The following is a 22,099-nucleotide window of genomic DNA, read 5'->3' as shown; positions in this document are numbered from 1 at the left end:
GCATGTATAAAATTCCATGTCAATCCAGCCAAAAGTTGTTGAGATATTACAGTCTGTACCAAAGCGTGGGATCGACTGACTCACTGCCATCCCTAGAGCCGTGCTGCCAACAAGGCTAAGAAAAAAAATAAATAAAAAAATACTGTGCCAAATGTTAAGATCACAGTTTTTTATTTGTTTAATCGGAGTTGGATCTCCCTGTCTGTCTCTTTTAGCTGGGAAGATGCTGTGCTGTTGCCTCCCTTCATATAGCTCATTAGTCAGGCCACTAATTACACTGCTTACCCACAGAGTCGATCATCAGAGTAAACACCCACCAAGCTCTCTCTCTTCTCCTCTCTCATCCAACTACCACCAAGGACGCAGTGACAGTAGGTCTAACCCAGAATAACATTCCCGAATGTGTATCTTTGAGTATCCACCCACATACGCCAAAAAACACACACCTCCCCGTCTCTGAGGGCCATGAAACATGTAGCCCAATACACTGTCCTTCCTCAAAAGCATTTGAAGTTAAAGATTGAATAATTTTATATAAACACGACTGTCAACATTCAGCAGTGATTTGGATCGTTGGAGTGGCTTGCAGGTGGGGAAGAGAAGACGCAGGTTCGTAGCCCCCCCACCTCCATCCTCCCACCTTACATCAGGTTGCTATCTGCTTGGCTGAAGCATGCTGATAATCTCTCAATGATTCCTGCACTTAGAGGGGAGGGGCTGCCAAGCACCTGTTTCATTAGCGCCACACATCTCTCTTCCTCAGTCCCCCCACCGACCCCTCCACCTCCTCATTCCTCTCTCCTTCCTCCCGCAAGCCTCGTTATTCAAATTTCCCTGCTGTCAGCCCACATTAGCGAAGCGCCACAGTTTGCCTGTCAGCTGGCTTAATTGCTGGAGGTGCCTTCTTTTATTAGGTAACCCCCTCCGCTCGTTTGTTCCTTCCACCGAGACGCAACTCCACAACAGCTTGTGTAAACGTGAGATCCCTTCAGCCTCTTTTCCTTCATTTCCTTCTGCCTTCTCTCTCTCTCCCTCCCATCTAATCGGTGGCTGAGCAAAGCAGGCGAGCTCCTGATCGATAGCCACACTCTCACCGCTGGACAACAGTGGTGATAAAGAGCTAAAAGCATGCTAGGACTGGGAGAGTGGAGGCTTGCTTTGAGGACAGAGAGGGGAAGACCTCATCTCAGCTACTCATTCAAAGTGCTCTCCCCACAACAGCCTGTGTCTCCTACCTGACCATATCCATCTTCAACTGATTAGATATTAATTTAGAAAAACCTTCCTTGAAGTGATTGGATGATAAGAGGAAAAAGGAGACGCATAGATCACATGGTCACACTTGAGTTTTTTGTTTTGTTTTTATATGGCTCACATTTACTGAGTGTCATGCAGTGTGGGGCTCACATTAGTCTTGGTCTCAACCCCTCAAAGTCTTGGTCAATACACTCTGGTCTTGGTCATGACTCTCTGTTTAGGTGGTCTTGATTACAACACTACCAGCATTTTGAAACTCAACTAGGAACTGTGTTAAGTTTAAAATTGGTCACTATTTGGATCTTTACATTAAGACTGAACTTGTTAGGTCTGCTAGCGGCCTCTTAATCAAAACAATCAAAACAAAAGACGTAGTTCGATGACATTGTGAAGTTTGTCTTCATTGTTAAGAGCCACCATTGTCAATGAAAATCTATACGACGTGACTGGGAGAGAAATGTTTGTTACATGACACATAATCTGATGTTTTGCTAGACACTATAGCAACAGACAACCAAATCAAAGGCCTTGAAAGAAATGACCAGTTTCTCTGGGTTTGAACAATAACATTGTTATAATCCAAGATCACACCGGTATACCAAAAGTCTAGTAATTTTTAAAGCTTTTAATGCTGAAATGTTATAAATCTTTAAAACAACTATGTATTGTTCATCATTGGCTAATGGTTATTGTTGCAGCATTGCAATAATGATAATAATATGTCTACATGTTGTAGCCTAAAGTCACCAGGTGTTGCTTTGAATATCAGATAAAATGGACAACGGCAAACATCAGCCAAGATCTGTTGGACAGCTAACATTCAATTTGTAATATTGCACTGCTGGTTTGGTTTAGAGTTACATATTTGACTACTTACACTGAAGGTGAAGCTAAATCATTATACTATAACAAAGAACAGGTCTAAAATGGTAGAGCAGGAATTGATAAAGACAAACATCAAGCCAAAACTCTGACGTTGGGGGTTTTAATTTGTTTAAGTCCATGGGGACTCAGCTACATAAAAATGAGCTTTTCGAGATAATCCACCGGGACAGGCACGAGCAACAGTCAGACAATCAGTCATAAACAAATCCACATGAAGTGTATTATCCAATCCAACGCATTTGGAAGAAAAGACTGGGGCAAACACATCCAAACTGTGTGTACCAACCACTACAGTTACCGTTTGTACATATAGCAGCTAAGTCTATGTTGAACCAGGAAGAAGCTCTGAAAAGTTTAATGAATGTTTACAGAGGACAGTCTGGGTAGCAACCAAATCAGTGGTTTAAATGATATGACGTCTTAGAAAGCTGTGTGATCACTGTTTGCCATGATAGACTAAAAACACATTACCGAAATGGGTATGAATGACAGCAAAAATTCAACCAAGAGTCACCCACGATTAGTAGCCTTCAAACAAACCCCTCCCCCGGCCCAGGGTATTGTTCAGGATAAAATGGTTGTCGAGGGCTGTTGCTAATATTATGAATAATCTTATTGTGACCTTGGAGAGGTTTGGATGTATTTGAGCACTCACTGACAATTAAATTATCTCCCACAGATTAGATCCGCTTTGGCAACAGAGAGATCTTTAAATCAATGCTTAGTATCATTGCATGCCAACAAAACAAGTTGGTAGTTTCTGATTTGAATACAGTTTCATATTCTGCTTGGATGCTTTCTTCTTCATCCATTTTCAGCCTTGTATGTTTCTGTCACTGTGGGGAAACTGAAAGAACATTAAGGCTTTAAGACAGCTGGCCATGCCTGCCATGTCCTATACACTTCTCAGCTAGTCTACTTTATTTGGCAAAAATCCCAAAAACCATCTGAGCACATACGAGGGCCTGAAGCATTTTCAAGAGTGCTTCTCTGTCGTGTTTATGTCATGTAGGCACCATAGTGTCATTGCGTCTGTTCACATAATTAGATTGTTAATCTCTTGTGAGGAGAAGTTCGGCTTAGGTATGTTTCTGTATCTCGTCAGGACATAAAATGAATGTGCAAGATGTTTGATTACAGATGTTTGCATTGCACTTTAAGGAAAAGTAATCTCTAGGCACCTCATGATTTTATTCAATTATGCCTTAGAGAGCTATGATGCTTTTATAACACAATACTTGATGCATCTTTATGCAACTAAAAATGTTTTATTTCTGTGCTTTATTTTTTCTCCACTCGCTACTTGTAAAACATTGTTTATTTGCCATCATTAGAATAAACAGATTATTTTTTCCCCATTATCTTTGCTCACGCTCAGCCATCCTCACCAAAACTCAAGAAGTAGCCCATTTTATAATGTGTTAAGAAAATGAATTGCCCACTCTGATAATCTTAATAATCGATTAAACAGCGATTTAGTCATTTTGGAGATAAAAAATAAGAATTTGTTGCTTTTCTTGGTCATTTATGACACTAAATGAGGAGTCTTTGGGTTTGGAGCTGATGGTTGGATTAAAGAATCAATTGGAAGACGTCACTTTGGACTCTGGGAGGAAGATTTTTTGGGAAATTGACATTGTACGGACTGAAGATATAGATTAATCTATAATGGAGATAATCATTAGTTGCAACCCTAGTTCATCATCCAGTTGGTTCAGCCGTAAGAGTCCAGCACAAAATTGCTACAGGGAATCATGATGTTGAGAACTGGGTTTTAAATTTGTGATCGACTTTCCTGCATTGAGACGATTCAAGAGTATCGAGATGCATCTAAGAATCAATGTTTTCCTCCAGCGCTAACTCACACCATAGTAATAAAAATAAATTGTGACTATATGCATGTGCTCTATATGGTGGAAACAGTCTAGCCCAGAAAAAAAGTTATTACCAAGTTCACATTTTACATGAACAATCTAAAGGGAAGATCTGTTGTAAGAATCGATCAACATGCAGGTGACATTAGGTGCTAGACGCCACAACCGCTCCGTTTGAGATCTGAACGTGCACCATGTTCTTAGGTTTTTATGTGAAGAAGAATAGCTATACATTTGTTAATATGGGTCAGGTATTTATGTAATATATGGGTCACATCCTTCACAGCAGACCAGTAGCCAGCGATGACAGGCTCCTGCCAGTCTTGCATTTCAGGGATTAAACAGTTTGCCGGGTTGAGTGGCCCTTCACTCGGAGGTGCAAACAAGATCTACTGATGGCCCGACGGTGCCGCTGAGATCTGCAGAGGGTTGAAATGAAACGAGGCCGCTGGCCTAAACATTCCACCCAGACCCGCCGCAGTCTGCTCCTCTCGCCCTGGGACGCCTGCCCATACATTAAGATGTGGTTTGGAGCTCTCACAGGAACACAGCGAGGAGAGGCTGGATGAGAGGGATTGGGTTTACAGTGCAAACCACAGACCCACAGTCTGCCTCCTGCCCTGCCTTCCTGCAGTCAGCTACACTACATACACAGCTGCTGCTGGTGTGTGTGTGATGTTTGTGTGTGTGCTGTATGTTTGTGTAGAGGGGACTCACAGGATCCTTTTATCACTCAGAGGAAGTACAGGGTGAAATAAAAGTTGCAATGCATCATGGTAGTGCAATTTAAGCATTATGCAAACACACTAACAATGCAGAATTAATTAAAGTGGCTTACACACACACACATTCGCATGAAGTTATACGTCACAGTGGGCTTAATCTGGCTCCAATGCATGGGACATGAATGTCAAAACACTGTCAGGGGTGGGGGTGGAGGGATGTAGATGAGGGTTAGGCAAATGAGCAGGTCTTAATTGATACTTCACACAGCTGGAGGACCAGTGTTTATGTATTTCAGTCCGCTCAAAAGCTCTCCACCTAACTCGACTAAAACAAATTAAAGCCGTGCAGCATGAATATCTCTCTCGTAGGGATCCGTCTCCAAACACAGACAGCATGCTGATTTCAGTTCTTTTTTTTACAGTCACATACTGTATAGCTTCTAGTTTCCAATCTTTCAAAACATCAGCCACACCGTTGAGGTTGTTGAAAAGAAGAAAGAAGAAGGCAGATTATTATTTTTTCTGTTTGGGATGAAAATGAGTGGTACTTGAGAGGGGCAGATCATTGAGTGAAGGTGTCAACAAGCCATAGCTGACTCACCCCCCCCTTCCTCACCCCTCCTGTGTGAGGAAGGGACAAACAAACACACACACTTCATCATCTGGGTCAACTCCACAATAGTGTGGAAATAGAAGGAGGCTCCATGTTTCTAAACCGGCGGAGGTGGACACCAAGGACATGAGGTTTCACACACAAAGCCACTCAGCAAAGTTGGACGCCGATTAAGGTGGGCTACAGATACATCTCACAAAGATCACACATTAGAGACTATGAAGGATATTCAACACAAAAAGGAGTCCCCGGAAATACAAGAGTAAGGGATGACAAAGACAAACAATTTCGGCTTTTACTTTCTCACTGAGGACCCATAACTAGAGCTCAATACGGTTTATAAAAAAAAAATCACCACAGACACGTCGTATTCAATGGAGGTTCCGGGTATGAAACAATAACCCGGTTTAAAGGCGTGCGGACGGCTTCATAGTAGCGTAGCTTACTCACCGGTGGTCGGTTTTGAGGGAACATTGTAGCCGCCGACTTGTGCGTCTCCCTCTGCGTGTCTCTTCTCTCGTCTTCGCCCTTCTTCTTTCTCCCTTCTGGGGCGGAAAGCTTCGTCGAGAAACACGAGCAGCAGCCGATGCACTTATTGTTGGTCTCAGAGAGGCATTTGGCCCGCTTTCAAAGGTAAAGGCGAAGCTAGTCTCGGCTCGCTCATTCCTCGCTCCAACACTCCTTTGTTCTGGGTTATATCTCCAACCCCAAACCGCACCGCGCCGCGCCGCACCGCTCGACGTGTAGTAGTGAGGAGGGGGACGGCGGAGGAACACCCGGTCCGACGGGGACGCTTTCCTTCCAAGTCCTCAACTTCCAGCGAATAACGCAATCGGTTTCCCTCTCCGGTGTCTCCTCGTCGCCGCCGTGTGTAGCATAAAAAAGGCCAGAGAGAGAGAGAGAGAGGGAGAAAGAAGGGGGGGGGGGGGGATGTGGTTTTTGCTTGTGGCTTCGGAGACGGACACACCACCGGCACATTGAATGCAGCCGCAGCCTCTTTTGTCTCTGCACTCTTTTCACACACACAACACTCCCAGTCCCTCACTTCTCTCACTCCCCCCTTCTCTGATCCTCAATGGGACATAACATATGAGTAGCTTTCTTTAAGGAGGAGGAGGGAGGAGGAGGAGGAGGAGGGGGGCACCTAAAGACACTGGCTTACCACCCACCCCCCACTCACTCCACAGTTTGTTTTATCAGAATTAGTAACCTAATGCTTTATCGTGAAGGACACCCAATCCTATCCAGCCTTTAAAAAAAAAAAAGCTGGATATACTGAGAGAATATCACACAATGCTGCTCCTCAAATAGCCTGATGATGTTTGCGGGGAAACCTTTTGCTGCCTCTCGTTTGCTGCTGCATTGTAATTAGCTTCATCCTCGCGAAGTCGTGTAATTGAAAAATCTATCCACGCAATTAGGGGAATTTTAATTTTGGGGGAAAAGTGCACAAAAATGTCTTTAGGAAGAAGGGCTGCAGAGGAAATATTCAGTGATTGAATGAAAATCTCCACGTGGGGCTCGGCCTCGGCACAGTAAACACTGCTAAAGCGAGCCAATGAGCGTGGAGGGGACCCACGTGGGGCGCGCTGACCGTTCGCTGATTGGAGCGCGCGGGGAGCACAATGCTCCGCACGTCAATCAAGCGAGCTACAACTTGCTGTGTGAGGTTAACCCCTTCCTGGGCACAGGGAGTGATTGAGGGCTGGTGTGGTGGTGGCTGTATCAGGATTCAGTGGTTTTCCTTTTTCTCCCCACAAGCCCGTCAATGCATTGAAAAATCGCAGGCTCCCCCACCATTTCGTCCTCGTTGATGTGGAAATAAATAGACTCTAGCTCTAACTTCTGCATCATCCTGCTCGTTTCTGGATGTCAAAAATTAATCATGACCACAGGGAACTGACCGGACAAGCAAAGACAGAATAGATCTAAATAAGGGCCAGAGAAAGGCGCCAGAGCCCACACAAACAACAGCGATAATGCTGCAACGATTGCATGCCCATATATCGAACCTGTGCATTGTTGTTACCTGGAATAAAAAAAAGGGGGGGCGGGGGGGGGGGATTATTCTGGAGACGAAGGGAGAAATGGTGGAAAAATTGGTATTCTGGTGGCACGACCCCTTTGGCGGGGCTCATAATTAGAGAGAGAGATATTGAAAAAGCAATTTCTGACAGTGGAAATCACAACCTGCCAGAGGTGGAGTTGGAAAATATAGATGGGTGTGTGTGTGTGTGTGTGTGGATATATGTGTGTGTGAGAAAGAGACAGAGAGGGGGGGTAGGAGGGAGGGAGGGAGGGAGGGAGGGAGGAGGAAGAGAATAAAGGATGAAGGACAGCAGGGGGGATGCTGAGAAAGACGAGCCAGTAGGAGGGTTAGAGATTGAACGAGAGGGAGAGTGCACACGGGTGATGAAAAAAAAGAGTGTGTGCGTGCGTGTGTGTGTGTGTGTGTGCGTGCGTGCGTGCGTGCGTGCGTGCGTGCGTGTGCGTGTGTGTGTGTGTGAGAGCAGACAAGTGAGGGAATGAAAAAGAGGGAAGGGTGAGGGGAGCAAGTGGGAGAGGGAAGGAGGGAAAGAGAGGGGGAGAGAAAGAAAGATTTTATTGCCATTTTTTCCCATGAATTTTAATGCACAGCACTGGTCTCCCTCCCGGATTCTGGGATCACATTTATTAGAAAAAGAAAGTCATGAGGAATGCAGTGCTTTGCAGTCTGCTGCTGCACGGGGAGATGTTTCATGTTGGTGTGTGTGTGTGTGTGTGTGTGTGTGTGGAGGTGGGTGGGGGTGCTTGCCTGGCTGGGGGTGCACAGGATGTATGAGGCAGCGTCGTGCTGGGGGGAGGCATAATAATATAGATGATAGAAAATGATAAGTGAAGGACACATATTATTGCTATTGGCAGGTCAGATGAAGGAGTGTGCTGTGTGCGTGTGTGTGTGTGTGTGTGTGTGTGTGTGTGTGTGTGTGTGTGTGTGTGTGTGTGTGTGTGTTGGCTGAGCTCCAGTGATTAAATACACCAAGTCCACAGTGCCCTTCTCTCAGAGCAGCGGGACATCAAAGTGGCCCCACAATAGGGACGGACACAATGGTCGTAACGCTGCGGGAGCTTTTGGTTTTAGCTCGGCCGTGTGAGGTTGTAAAGAGACAATTGTGTCAAACTCGCGCAACTAAACACATGCTCACCTACGCACACCTGTCTCAGAGGGCGAGACAGTGGAAAAGTGCCCGAGGGAGCAGCAGCATCTCTTACCAACTACAACCGCCAGTTATAGATACAGCAGGCAAATTATTACCAAGTGGCAAAACATCAGGAGGGAGTGTCTTTCAAATGAGGTGATGAAAACAAGTTTGCTTCCCACGAAACTTAATCCCCTTGCGGTCGCCAACAAACATGCGAGGATGGTATTAGCACTAGATGATGCCCTGATAACAGAGGATAAGGTCTGCTGGACAGATGATGAACTAATGACGTCTTTTGTTCATGGGAAGGCAGTGCCACGAGACAGTTTGGATCAATAAGCTTCACTTGTCTGATGCTTGTGGGATTGTACTCTGAGATCCCATAAAAAAAACAAAAAACTAAAGTATGAGTTGCAGAAACCCTCTAAAAATCAAGCTCAGAAGAAAAATACACTTGAACCACAGCAGAGTGAGCAGTGGTGTTGCTGCTGGTGCGTTTATTCACCTATAACTTCACTATATTTGCTCTAGAGGTACTTGTACTATTGATTCCTGGAAAGTGTTCAGCTATGTTAAATACTGAGGGCAAACATCAGGTATTGAATCAAAGACCATATCTCCAGACCTACAACTGTGCACCAGCCACACTGGCCTTACAGACCTGAATGCGCTGGAGCTACAAGATATGCTGCATTTTGAGATTGCGTCTACATTGTTTCTTGAGCCACCCTCGTGCCGTTGGGAAATCGAGCTAAGTTTTGTAGTCCACAAAAAAGTTCTGGAGCTTCACAGCAAATCAGTGTTGCAGCGTTCTCCTAAACAACTAAAGCAGATGGAGACTTGTTTTAAAATGTAAAAAATAACCAAAAGAAAAACATCAAATGGCTCCTTACAGCTCGTCCGGTGTGAAACAAGTCTACAGAAGCCTGTACCATGTGTACCATTCTGGGCTACTGTAGAAACATGGCAAGTCAACATGGCCGACTCCATGGAAGAGGACCTGCTACCTCTGTAGGTATTAAAGGCTCATTCTAAGGTAACAAAAACACAATGATTCTTTGTTTCAGGTGATTATATACTAATAAAAAATAAAATGATCAATATCATATGACATTTCTTCTGATAGATCCCTCTAAATCCTGCACAACAGACCTTTAAAAATGACATTTCATTTCAAAATAAGCACTAGAATACAATTAAATGGAGCCCTGGAGGCGAGTTAAAGAGGGGATTGTTCCTTTACTTTGCTCAATTCATCAAATGACATCCCATGGGATAAAGGATCATACTGGAGGACGGGCTTTAGCTGGGGTCATAAACTTCTGGTTTTGTGGTGTCCCTATTTGCTCCCCACCCTTCCCGGCACCACCACCTCTTCCCCAATTCCCCCGGTGCCTTCGGGATGGGGTCGAGAATGGCTCCTGCCCAGCGTGGGCTTGAGTGACATGAAGACAAGGCCACAGTGTTGTCACAGTGGTGCCTTCCCCCACCCTCACCGCCACCCCCACCCCTACCTCATTTCGCCCCCCCCCCCCCCCCCCCCCCAGCCCTTCCCTGTCCCTCATCAGACAAGCTGGGTGTCAGCGCAGAGACACACCGTGATTTATTGGTCTCAACTCCTCTGGGGTAACCCCCCCTCCCCCCTCCCCACCTTCTCTAACACACACACATCCTCACACACACACACACACACTCTCTCAACCCCTCCCTCCTCCTCCTCGAACTCCCACTCTACCACCCTCCATTTTTCCCATCCCCCCCCTCTGCCCCCACACCCCTCCATCCATCCCCTCCCCTTCTGTCCTCTCCTGCTGCATGGCCCCTGGGAGAAGGAAGGGGTAATGACCCACATCAGCAGCAGCTATGCTCACATGCACACACACACACACACACACACACACACACACACACACACACGCACGCACAGATGTAGTAACAGCGCGCGCACACACACACACACACACACACGCACACACACACCTCACTCTCCTCCTTGCAGGCACATACAAATAAATACCCTCTGTGACACACATACGCACACGTATGCGCACATAAAACAGACGCTGACACATTTCCGCCCACAGGCATGTGTATCTGGGAATTCCAGTGTCGTGCCGTAACGTTGTCTCCCCGCTCAAAAGTCTCCTCCAGTCTTCGCACCACACAACACAACACTGAAGGGATCAATACCGAATCATCTGCATCTGTGGTATTTACTAAACAGTCCTTTCTTTTAGCAGAGAGGTCCCGTTGTAACCTCAGAAAGAGGGAAAGTACACCTCTCCTTTTCCCTGGCATATTTTCCTAATAAGTCAGAACAATGGGATGATTTGTGTGTCTCTGCAGTGAAGTGGAATACAATCTCCTCTTGACTTTCCAAATGTCTGTGAAAGCACCAGCTTGCACAATTTGGCCCTGAAATCCAGAAATGTAATGATGAAGCAAGAGAACCGTAAGAAAGTTTCCTCATGGCGTCTTGTTGCAAAAACTACATATGTGCCAGTGGAATTTCTCGACAAGGTCAACCCGACGGTTCATATGCTCACAGTCTGCTGCCGAGAGAAAAGAGCATCTCTACAGTGGCTGATTTTTGAATTCAGGCAGTTGAGCCACACTGAAGGGAGAGTGAAGAGGTTAAATCTGAGCATTGACTTGCAAATGCTACTGACAGCACTCTGCGCGTGCTGTCACTCATCTCTCACACAGCGGAGAGACGCTCTCTGGCAAAATGTGTGCAGTTACTACCGCGGGATTCCACTTTACATGAGTGTTGGCAAGCCTGAGTGCAGGTCAGGTGTTAATTTGTATGTTAGAACAGGAAGGAGAATACATAAATTATTTTTTCATGCAGAGGAGGATAAGGGATGTAGTAGAGAATGAAATGATATGTTGGATGTTCAAACTGAGAGCAAAAAGCTTTGTTGTTTTTTTTGTTTTTTGTTTAAAAAAAGACAAAAAACATGCACCCAGTGATGAATAAAAGATAGATTAACTCTCTTAGACTAAATTACACTAGAGATACTGAACTTTCCCCTGAATTAATAGCACTAATACGCCACATTTTTAAAGAGCGTGATGTTAAATAATGGAACGACTTCACTTTTGTTTCGTCACAGGCAGTTAACGGTCAATATAATGATGTCTCCCATATCTAAACTCAAACACTGTGTCGATGAAAGTCTGCTGTGTGTTTCTACCTGTAGACGGACAAACTGGATCACTACACTATACTGCCACCTGCTGCTCAACAGAGGTATTGCTGCCAGATTAAAACTGAAAAAGGCTGTAAGGAAGCCTGCACAGTGTTTCTTTTGTCTGTGATTCCAGGGCACAGTGCTGCTGTTTAGGTAGCCTAATAAGTCATAGTCAGCACTCTGTCATATTAAAGCTAGGGGAGAGGAAATGTTCAGGAATTGAAGCAATTAGGACTTTTAATCCATAGTTATATAACTTCAAATGTTATAGTTATAAAACCTGCTGTTCTGGTTGTTTTTTAATTTACCTGCCACACAGCAAACAGTCCAAGAAATACAGCTCCTAACTGTGCCTGCAGATGAATTACATATTTAATATCCACTTGTGAATAGTGAAGGCTTTCTACGGTTAGGAGAGAGCATTGAACTAAAGGCTACTGTATACTGTATCCAGCAGCACACTGCAATTATACTTTTGTACCACTTGGTGTCGCCATTATACTGTAAATGCCGAACTGACAGTAAGTCAATGAGGATTCAAGACAGGAAGGTGCATGTTCATAAAATTGGAGTATTTATGTGTGTGGAGATGTGACGTATGCAGGTATACATGTAGCCTATCTTAAGTCAACACATAGATGCACAGGTGCAGTTAAATCATATGATTTACTCTCAGGTGTTTTCACAAACATCAAGCCCACTGATGGATTTACCCCAGTGGGTTTACAGAAATAATAATAATAATATTTCAGAAATTACAGCACTCAAAATAGAATGTAATCTTAGCTCGCTCCTTCACTGTCGCCCTTCACCCATGAGGCGCCTGTGGACAGGATTATATATCCTGAATTTAAATGGAAACTGATTTATATGACCTCTCTACCGCCCAGTGAGATCCTCATACTTTCACATGTTCACACAAATATTTATCATGTTGTGAAGAGTTACGACTTTGATTTTTTAAAATTGCTGACGTTTAAAAGCCGCCTTTTGTAAAACCTATAAACTATTGAGTTCTGTTAAATTCACTTTATTGTATTTCAAGTAGAAAAATGCCATCTGGATAAATAAGTGGTTCAGTCAACTTGCTATATAAAACATTTTCATCAGTGAGATTATTAAAATTGTGAAGATGGCCTTTATGTCATCAATGACAGACCTGTAACTTTATGTTCACATCTCATTGTGTCAGGTGTTGGATGCAGCTGTGTTGTCAGGTACTGTCCCAGCAGGGTTTGACTTCAAGTCCAAAGATGTTTCAAATCTAGATTAAACCTGAGAGAAAGCTGGTTGAAAAGCAAAACATTTTTAAACATTTAGGTTACTTGTAACTGTAAACAGAAGCCATCAGCTGTTTAATGTAGCCCACAGCATCCTCTTCTGCTTGTTGTTGTTGTTGTTGTTGTTGTTCGTCTTCTTCCTTTTCTTCTCGTCTGAAACATGAAGCTTTGTTTAACAGTTATCTCTGCGTGAACTGTTAAATTACAACAGTCACAAACTAGTGAGCTCATTGTTCACTTAGTAATGAAACCAATATGTGTGGAACCTTTTATTCCTTCAACTCTTTCAACTATTAAATGTGAAGCCAGTTTACCCCCTTGTTAAATCTAGAAGAATGCATCGTATTTTATTGATAAACTGATCATATGTTTTGTTTTAAAAATGTTAACCAGCAAAGTTACGAGCAACTCTTTGCATCAAAGTAAGTAATGCGAAGTAGCATAAAACTAACATGGATTAGTGATAAACCACCATCCGTGTTCGTTCCTTGCTTTCACAATGCTATTCGGTGCCAACTGTATTACCACAGGAAAATGCAGGGAAGGGGGCAAATTGAAAACTTGCCTCTCCTGCTTTAAATGTGTACAGTACTGAACTTGAGTAAATGTATTTGGTCACTTTCGAACAATGGAAACGATCTAGTTGGTGACACTCTCGTTCCCACATTCTGTGATTAAGGCACAGCTTGTAGTTTTGATTCCTGTTTTACTCTCTCCCTCTTTTTAACCTCCTAACTGCTGTGTCATAAGGTCAAACTGCAGACGACTTCAGGTCAAATTGCAGCCTGGGAAATTTGAGACATAATGTCTACCTTACGCGATCCAAGAAAGCAAAACTTTCTATATTATAAGCTCCATCTTCACTACTTTTTATAATGCAAAAAGAGAACTCAGCCACATCCATGTTTGTTTGTCTCTCTTTACTTTTCCTTATTATTATTGAGGTAAATGCAGGGTTTTTTTTCTCCTTCCTTTTCCTCCTCCAGTTCTTGCCAGCGCTTTCCCTTCTTCAGAGGATTGTTGAATTTGATGGAATATGAACCACCTTCTCCTTCTTGGCTGGCAGCGTGCACACTAACATTTTCCCTTCTTTCATTCACTATTCCCTCTCCATGTGCAGATTTCTGGCACAGGAAGGCATCTTGTATTTTCCAGGGGAGACCAGACCCAGGCCTCCCATTTCCCCTTGTGGTCCTTCAGTCTCTGCTGCAGCTACATGGACAACAACTACACAAGAAAATAAATGTAATTATCTTAAAGGAAAACTAATTTGTTTCTTTTTCCTTTCCTTCAGTGTGTTATTACATTCTTGTGCCTGTAAAAGATCTTGAAAGGTAAAAAGATCCAAGTCCGCACCAACAGAAGCTCCTCTCTCCCACAGAAAACACTGCTCCTGAAACGCCTCGTCAATACCTGCCTTTAATTCTGTGACTTCCTGACATCACTATGTCACACATTTGCATAAATTATGCTTGGCGGCTAGTTTGGCATGTAATAATTGATTTAGCAAAGCTATTCTGTTGTTGTTAGTGGGGCTGGTTCAGGCATGTGTGAGCTGACCAATCAGAGCAGACAGGGTATGGCCTTAAAGAGACAGGAGCTAAAACAGAACGTTTCAAACCGAGAGGGACTACAGGGCTGTTGCATGAGAACAGTGTGTGTTTTGAGCATTGAAACATGTAAAAATAAAATTATTAAAATATGTTATATGTCTCCTTCACTGTAATTTATGGCAAGAATGAGACCTGTCCCAAGAGTCAGCATAAAGTAGTGTTATCACAAAGACAGACCATAATTGGAGTAACTACATAAACAGGAGTGTTATGTGAAGTTAAGTTCAGGTTGATATAAACACCCTCGTACCCCACTGGGGGTGAGTGAGTGTATATTCAATGTAACTGATTTAGTAACCAGTCAGGCCGTTCAGTTTGTGTCCCACAAAAATGTAGTTAAAATGTCATTTAGGAAAACATGTTGCTATTTGTGAATTACCATCCCTTAAACTGTGTCAATGCTGAGTAAGCGTTGTTTGAATTGTATGTGTTGAGCTCGCTGATGGGTTAAATCCACACACACATGTTATGCTAGGCCTGTATCTTCTCTCTGGCCCCATAAGATAATACAGAAGTCTGTGCAATCTAAATCTGGAAACTTAAACATAACAGAGCAGCATTATAAAAGTGTCAGGCGTTAAATACTGTAAGCTAGCTGTGCGAGAGGCTCATACCATCCTCGGCTGATGAGATGGGTGGTCCCTGTATGAGCCCATGCATGTGAGCTTTACAGCATGTTACTGTATATTATTTTCAGAGACAAACCTCCACCTTTCTTGATTATCACTCTTGTGCATTAATAACTACAGCCTGTATTCATCCATGTGGCCTCCACTACGCGCCTCTGGTCCCTTTGGAATGACATCATTCCAGCCCTGAAACAGGACCTTGGGCTGTTTCCCAACAGAGGCCCTGTCACACACGGCCTCTAGCGACGTGCCCGAGGTTTGTTTACCTCTCAGTGTCGCTGCTGCTCCACAGCGGGACACATTTTCCCCTAAACCATAAATCTATAAAGTCCTGCATGACTTGCAGGGTTGAGGGGGGGTGACGTGAAGCCCCTTGCCGAGGCGAGAGGAGCGGTGTGTGAGCGTAAATATATAAATATATAAATCCCTCATCGGGGTCACTGGTGGTAGTGGTGAGGATGGCTCGCAGCCAGATAAGCTGCTTCTGCTCTCTCCCTCTCTGGCTCTCGCTCCCAAGGCTGCCTGGAAGAAATGTGCCATTATCCGGCAAGGCCCCTACAGCCGGGCCCCCGAGCATAGAACTGCTGTCCAAGACAACATGCAAAGGCCAAGAGACTGGAGACTGGAAGCTGGAGACGAGAGAGCTTTAGATACCTCCTCAGACTGTTTACGACCACCTCTACTACAGCCAAGAGCTGCTCGCTGCTCCCTGCCTCACTACGTTTCACTCACTACTTCTTTCTTTCCAGCAGGTCATTGCAAGCGAGAGTGTAACGTCTGCAAAACACACTGGCTGTGTGGGCAATGATGAGTCCAAACTGGACGGATCTCTAGAAAATTAGGTTGTGAAAGTGTGCATGCATGGTCTCATCACTCCTGACAAGGATCTTCTGAACTCCCTCTCGGAAACACAAAATTGCAAGAGACTGAATAATATATTTCCAGCAACCACCTGCTCTGACTTACTGCTTATCAGAAAACGAAGTATAACTTTCTCATACTGTTGAGATGCTCCAGATATGAGCATTATAGCTAAAAGTCAAATGCCAAACTGTAATCCGATTTTGATAATAAATGACATAAAGCCTGACATTATCATAGAGCCCAGAATATAAGTTTTTCCTCAGTTCTCTTTAAGACAACTTGCTATAAGATCCTGGTCACAGCTCAGGTTGCGAGTAAAATCAGCAGATCAAAGATAATATAACTTTCAGTGACAACTTCCTCATCCTTCCTGGAAATGCCCAAATGGTCCTGAGGCAGCAGCAGGGGGATATAATCATATATATTTATCACATATCTTTATCATATCCAGGTTCTATTCTTGGGTCTTCATGAAGGTTTGGTCCCTATCTGCAAACTAGTGCTTGGTGGCCCAAGGAACCAGACACAGCTCATCATTGAACAATTACTGTACCTTATTGACTCAACACATGGAAAGAACATTAAATATTTGATTCAAAGTGTCAGAAGGAAATGTAACCGTATGTGGTTATCACTGAAATAGAGGTGTAGTTTGTAAGAAATGGTCAGAACTCAAAAGCAGGAAGGTACTTTTTGCTGTACCTGTCCATTAGCTGACGGAAGTCACCATGGGCTCGGTCAACCGGCCTCCAAGTGAACATGGCTGGACACCAGTCTGGGATTGAACATACTCTTGGAGACCAGGTCAGTTTGAAGACAGGGGATACAGTATGGAGGTGATTTACAGCAGTTCTAATCAGGATAATAACAACATTTATTAGGATAGATGGGTTATTTTACCAAGATAATTTAAGATAAACTCCTGAAGAATAAGATCTCAATAGGGCATTTTACAGTGTGCCAACCAACATGACCAAAGTGCTGCTGAACTTCTGGCTGCAGTTGTTTGTCACAGTGGGGCTTCCCTGCTGCCATTAACTCAGTCTGGCCTGTCAAGTGCAAAGGTTAGTGTCATTATCATTGTTGTTGTCATCATCATCAGCATCATCATCACCATTACCATCTTCATCTTCCTCTGTCTCGATGTCACCCTCCCACAGGCTTAGTTGTGTATTTAAAGGTGCCACAAACTAATCACGGCTTTGGAAGGGAAAATGAATAACAGGTGTCGTGTAGTTAAAGGGAAAAAAACTCTAAATATATCCAGTTTGATTAAATCTATGGATCAGTTCCGAGGGCAAAACAGCTGCAGGTTAGTGGGCTGGAAAAATTAAACTAAAAATAAAATGCTTTCAGTGAGTTAATTGTAAATGGAGAGGAAACTAGGATGTTGTCCAATAGGAACAAACTTCATGCTCCATTTATATGTAAACAGGCTACCTGACAGCACTGTGACTGCAGAAAAATGAGCTGAGTATTTTGAAGGATGACGCTCCCACACTACAAACATGTCTACTTTTGTAAAATGACTGTCGGTTTCCTGTTGATGTTAATGCGCAAATTTAAAAGGAAAGCTCAGAAAGCAGGGATGTGTGCCTTAACTGATCAAATATGTAAGGTCAGTAGCAGCTGCCTCATTGAAATGCAGTCTGTGAGTAACACATTGAACCTCTGCACGATTTCAAAACTCTGATCATAAAATTATTCCCTCTGCACAGACGAGGTTAGAGCAGACAATCCATGAGATTTGAGTCTGGTGGGCTTAATTATAAAATAACATATTCATGCTGTTATTTCAAATTACACAAGGCCGTGACACTGGCTGACGAACCTGCATTAATAATGTCGGTATGCGTGTGAATGTTTGCGTGCGGAATAGAAAAGGGGTTAATTAGTGTGCCTCTTTGCAGAAGCAATACTTTTGGCAATGGAACAGGAAGACCAGCTACTGTCTATAATGGGAGGAGGAGAAAAACAACAGAGACTAGCTGCTCATTTCTGGAGGCATTTTAATTGCTAGAATACAGCGCCAAGCTAAAAATGTCTCCACCGGCCTGCAGCATGAGAAAGTAACAGAAGCTGCTCTCTGTGACACCTCCGAATCGGTGCTGCAGAATCATGTTCATTGTCAAAATACATGAAGCTAGATCTTCAGACAACTGTAAAAGTTCCTGTTGTAGGCCTCTGTACAAATTCTCCCCTCTCTTCTCTCCTCAAAGGCCCCTCATGCCCTCAGACACAGAGGGTCAGGAGCACCAGTAGTTTGTAAAAGGCTGCAGGACTGACTGTCTGTGTCACTGCGGGTGTGTGACTGTGCAGCACTGAGTGACTTTCTCAGAGGCCGCTCCCCCCTTCGAGTGCTGAAAGCGGGATATAAACAGTTCCAGCTCAATGGAAGCCACAAAATAATACAGTTAAATTTAACACAGGTTGAAGAACAAGACTGTGCCTGTGCCTCCCATTTATCTACTTCTGATCATGGAAGTGAAGCAGCTCTCCTCCGTGTCTGTTTCAGCTTTATAAACCCCTGATGCCCTTTGCGTCTTATGTTGCCTCCATGTTCTCTCTGTCAGTTTCTACCAGGACCTCGAGGGTCTGGTGAGGCCACCCCAACTTCAATCTAATCCTGCTGGACCATGCCAGAGAATACAATTATTCATTATTTCAGGACCTTAAAGGGACAGTTCACCCCAGAATTAAAAATACATATTTTCCCCCGGACCTGTAGTGCTATTTATCCATCTAGATTGTTTTGGTGTGAGTGTGAGTCAAGTTTAAGAGTTGTCTGCCTCTTCTCAAATTCATATGGAAACTGGATGCCACTCGGCTTGTGGTGCTCAAACCGCCAAAAAATACAACTGGGCAGCAATGTGTCTTTCCAGAAATCATTACTCAAGATAATCCACAGACTTTGTTGTGAGCAGTTTCATTCACTTTCGCTGCACAGAAGGAAGAGTGTATCTACTCAAAGCTGAGAAGCTTGCCAACTGAGCTAGCAAACATTACAGCTCAAGCGAAGATGATGCCATTGATGCTTGCATTGTGCAATGTCACAAGCCTCTTGTCCACGAGCACACGCACGCCTAATTCTCCGAGGTAATATGGTTGGCGGGTGTAGTTTGGTAGAAAGAAAATAGTTCCTCCATTAAACTGCTCACAACAAGGTCAGTCGATTACCTTGAGTAACTGGGTCATGATATGTCAATCTGGAGAATGAGGCGTATGTGTCCATGTAATATTCGTGATTGATGAGAGGCTCATGCTCGTGACATTGCAGAATGTAAGCATCAATGGCGTCCTCTTTTGCTGAGCTGTAAGGTCAGCTAGCTCATTAGCTTGGTCAAGTAGCCTCTTGTGCATAAGCAGATATTCTAGAGAAGGCAGACAACTCTACGACTTTCCAGCATTTTGGGTTGAAGTGTCCCTTTAAATCAGCTTCAAGGATCCCAGAATGTGCAGTCCTGTCCCACACTCATTCCTCACTCCTGTTTCTGGTCCTGAAATTCCAGCTTGAGCCCATATGGCTGTCGCCCACGGGGACACTGACCAAAGTGGGCTGAACGTTTGAGCATATAACAGTCAGCGACGTCCACCGCAGCATCAAAATACTGGCAGCCGAGTCTTTTCTGTCATGCTTTACTGCTTCCAGTGCTGAGGTTTTTTCCCAAAACCGCTCATCTCAAAAGCCACTTCTCACCAGGCTCTGGGTCATTCACAGAATCCCATCCCTGTGGAGCAGACCATTCATGATTTGTGATGGTTTCTAAGGAATGATCTATTTGCTTTGTTTGTCAGACACACCACATTATTTTGATATAAAACCTCCAGGTCGTGCAGCATATTTAGCCTCTCATGAAACACTGTTATCAGGATATATATTTTGCATGACAGAATCTGCTATATTATTCCGTATTTCCAAGGTTATTCACAGCATGCTGATGGTTTGGTGAACAGTTATAGAGATAATGCAAACCCACAGGAGTCTGTCTATCTTCAGGTAGAGTATCAGTTTCATCCGCCTCATTAACCCCTCGGGCAGAATCTAGATCCATCCTTCAGATACACAGTGTCTTACTATTTTCGTCCACAGGCTGACATACTGTTTAGGAAGCTCAGAAAAGCCCTGGTTACCATAGTGATCGTCTCTCATAATGTAACAAGGTACATTTACTTTTAGGCCTTAAGGATAATATATTCAGCAGGGGTGGATTATGCATCTCAGGAGAAATTAATGACAAAGCTGTGAACTCACACATTGTAACTCACCCTGAGGAAGAAGAAAACCCTAAATGGATAAATAGTCACGTAAATAAAATACCTTAATGTCTTCCATTCCCAGTTGTTTTGACACCACCGTTTAAAAAAAACAGCCCCCACGTACGCATAACTTTCACAACATGCAAGTGAGTAATATTGTTTTAAATAAGGGACGACAGTGGTTTTCGATAGCGCTGCCAACAAAACTCCCGCAAATGTCCCCACGGGTCCAGTGTTTATTTCGTTATAAATATATGTGTTTATTTTAGTGGAGCGTTCCATTCTCAGGCCTGGACGCACTCAGGCGGCGGCGCTTCTTTGATTAACCCCTCCTAAATCCTCGGTCCTTGGAAAACCTCCGCTTGGTTTGAATTATTCTTATTTCAAAAACTCATCCAATGCACAAGGAAGTCATGTTATGAATCAGTCACTTGACAGAACGTCTCCAGAGGTAAAACTGGAAGTCTTTAAGCACTGCTGCACACGAGCACTCAAACCATATGCTCTTAACTTTGTACTCGAGTCTGTCTTTGAACTATTGCTGGGACCTTTAGCCTCGTCTTTCCTGACAAATCTCCACTCTGTACTGTGCAGTATGTCAAGGCTTTTGTTTTTGAGCTGACAGGAGGAAAGTCAAGTGAAGAAAATTCCAGTGACTTTAGTTTTCCACAGATTGATCAGAGAATAGAAATCTCATCTTCTTTCATTGTACTAGTGTGGATACTGTAATCTTAACGATGGATGACTCAAAACCTTTGCTGATAGACAAAACTTTTTGCATGTCAAAATAAAACTGGAGGTAAAAGAGTTAATATGTTTTTTTCGGGCATAGAGACCTGTTATCAGGTTTCTGAGAGCATATGGTGGATTCATCATGAAATAAACTACTTCCAGATAATAAGTCATTAATAAACCACGGGTGCCCTCCACTCCTTGTTACAACATCAATATCAAGTATGTTGACATTCTGACTTGTGCACTGAAGAATTTTTACTGTGCAAATAAAAAAATTCAAGGGAAATTGCTTAATCAAGATCACAGTGACCTCGCCATGAACATATTTCATTTAAAAAAATTCCCTATCTGTGGCTTAAAAGGAGGAAAACATCACAATCTATCAGGTACAGCTGACATGAAATACGGTATCCCTTAAATTTTTGTATCAAGAATTTAGATCGTTATTCCATCCTGAGGATTGGGTGCATCAGATAGCTTTGAAATGTAGTCAATTACTGAATACTAATTACTGTACATGGCAATGTGTGTAATTAGTAACGTAATCCATTGACTGAAGAAAAATGACACCACCTGCAAATAGATCAGTTACCTATAAACCCTGTCATGTTGCCAACACTGACTTTGCGATAGCGACACCAACAGTAATGCCACAAGGCAACACTGACATGCAGATTCCTTTTTGATATGTTTTTGTTGCTTCTGGTTTTTAAAGCAACACAATTTTACTTCCTGGAGAAAGATAGCTCACTGTTGGGTCTCATCTGCAGATTGGCAAAGACACTCTGGGGTGGCAACCCGGTCAGAACCCAATGCATGTTTGAGCACCTGAGGCTAGAAGCTACAAGGCCAGTTGGAGCACTCACTCAAAATGTTCATCTTTCATTTTCATCTGAAACAAAAAGGAATAAAAACTTCTGTTATCCATGATTCATCATTAAGAGATCACTTGTCAAAGAAACCCTGTGTCAGATACACTTTTCATGAGTTA

General features: G+C 43.5%; 1 protein-coding gene across 4 annotated transcripts in view; it reads right to left on the bottom strand.

Annotated features, from left to right (window-relative positions):
* The window catches only part of tle2a (TLE family member 2, transcriptional corepressor a), a 44,859-nt gene extending 38,416 nt beyond the window's left edge, over positions 1-6,443 (bottom strand). For 2 of the 4 annotated variants that reach the window (XM_084354563.1, XM_084354564.1), the window contains exon 1: positions 5,805-6,443. In XM_084354563.1, coding sequence (XP_084210689.1) covers positions 5,805-5,828 — 24 coding nt within the window. In that variant the 5' untranslated portion in view covers positions 5,829-6,443. The remainder of the gene's footprint in view (positions 1-5,804) is intronic. The other 2 variants (XM_084354565.1, XM_084354566.1) reach the window with 2 other exon arrangements.
* Positions 6,444-22,099: the final 15,656 nt, after the last annotated feature.

The sequence above is a fragment of the Pagrus pagrus genome, assembly GCF_965226575.1.
Source record: "Pagrus pagrus genome assembly, chromosome: 6".
Classification (NCBI taxonomy): Eukaryota; Metazoa; Chordata; class Actinopteri; order Spariformes; family Sparidae; genus Pagrus; species Pagrus pagrus.
This window is presented reverse-complemented; position numbering and strand designations above follow the sequence as displayed.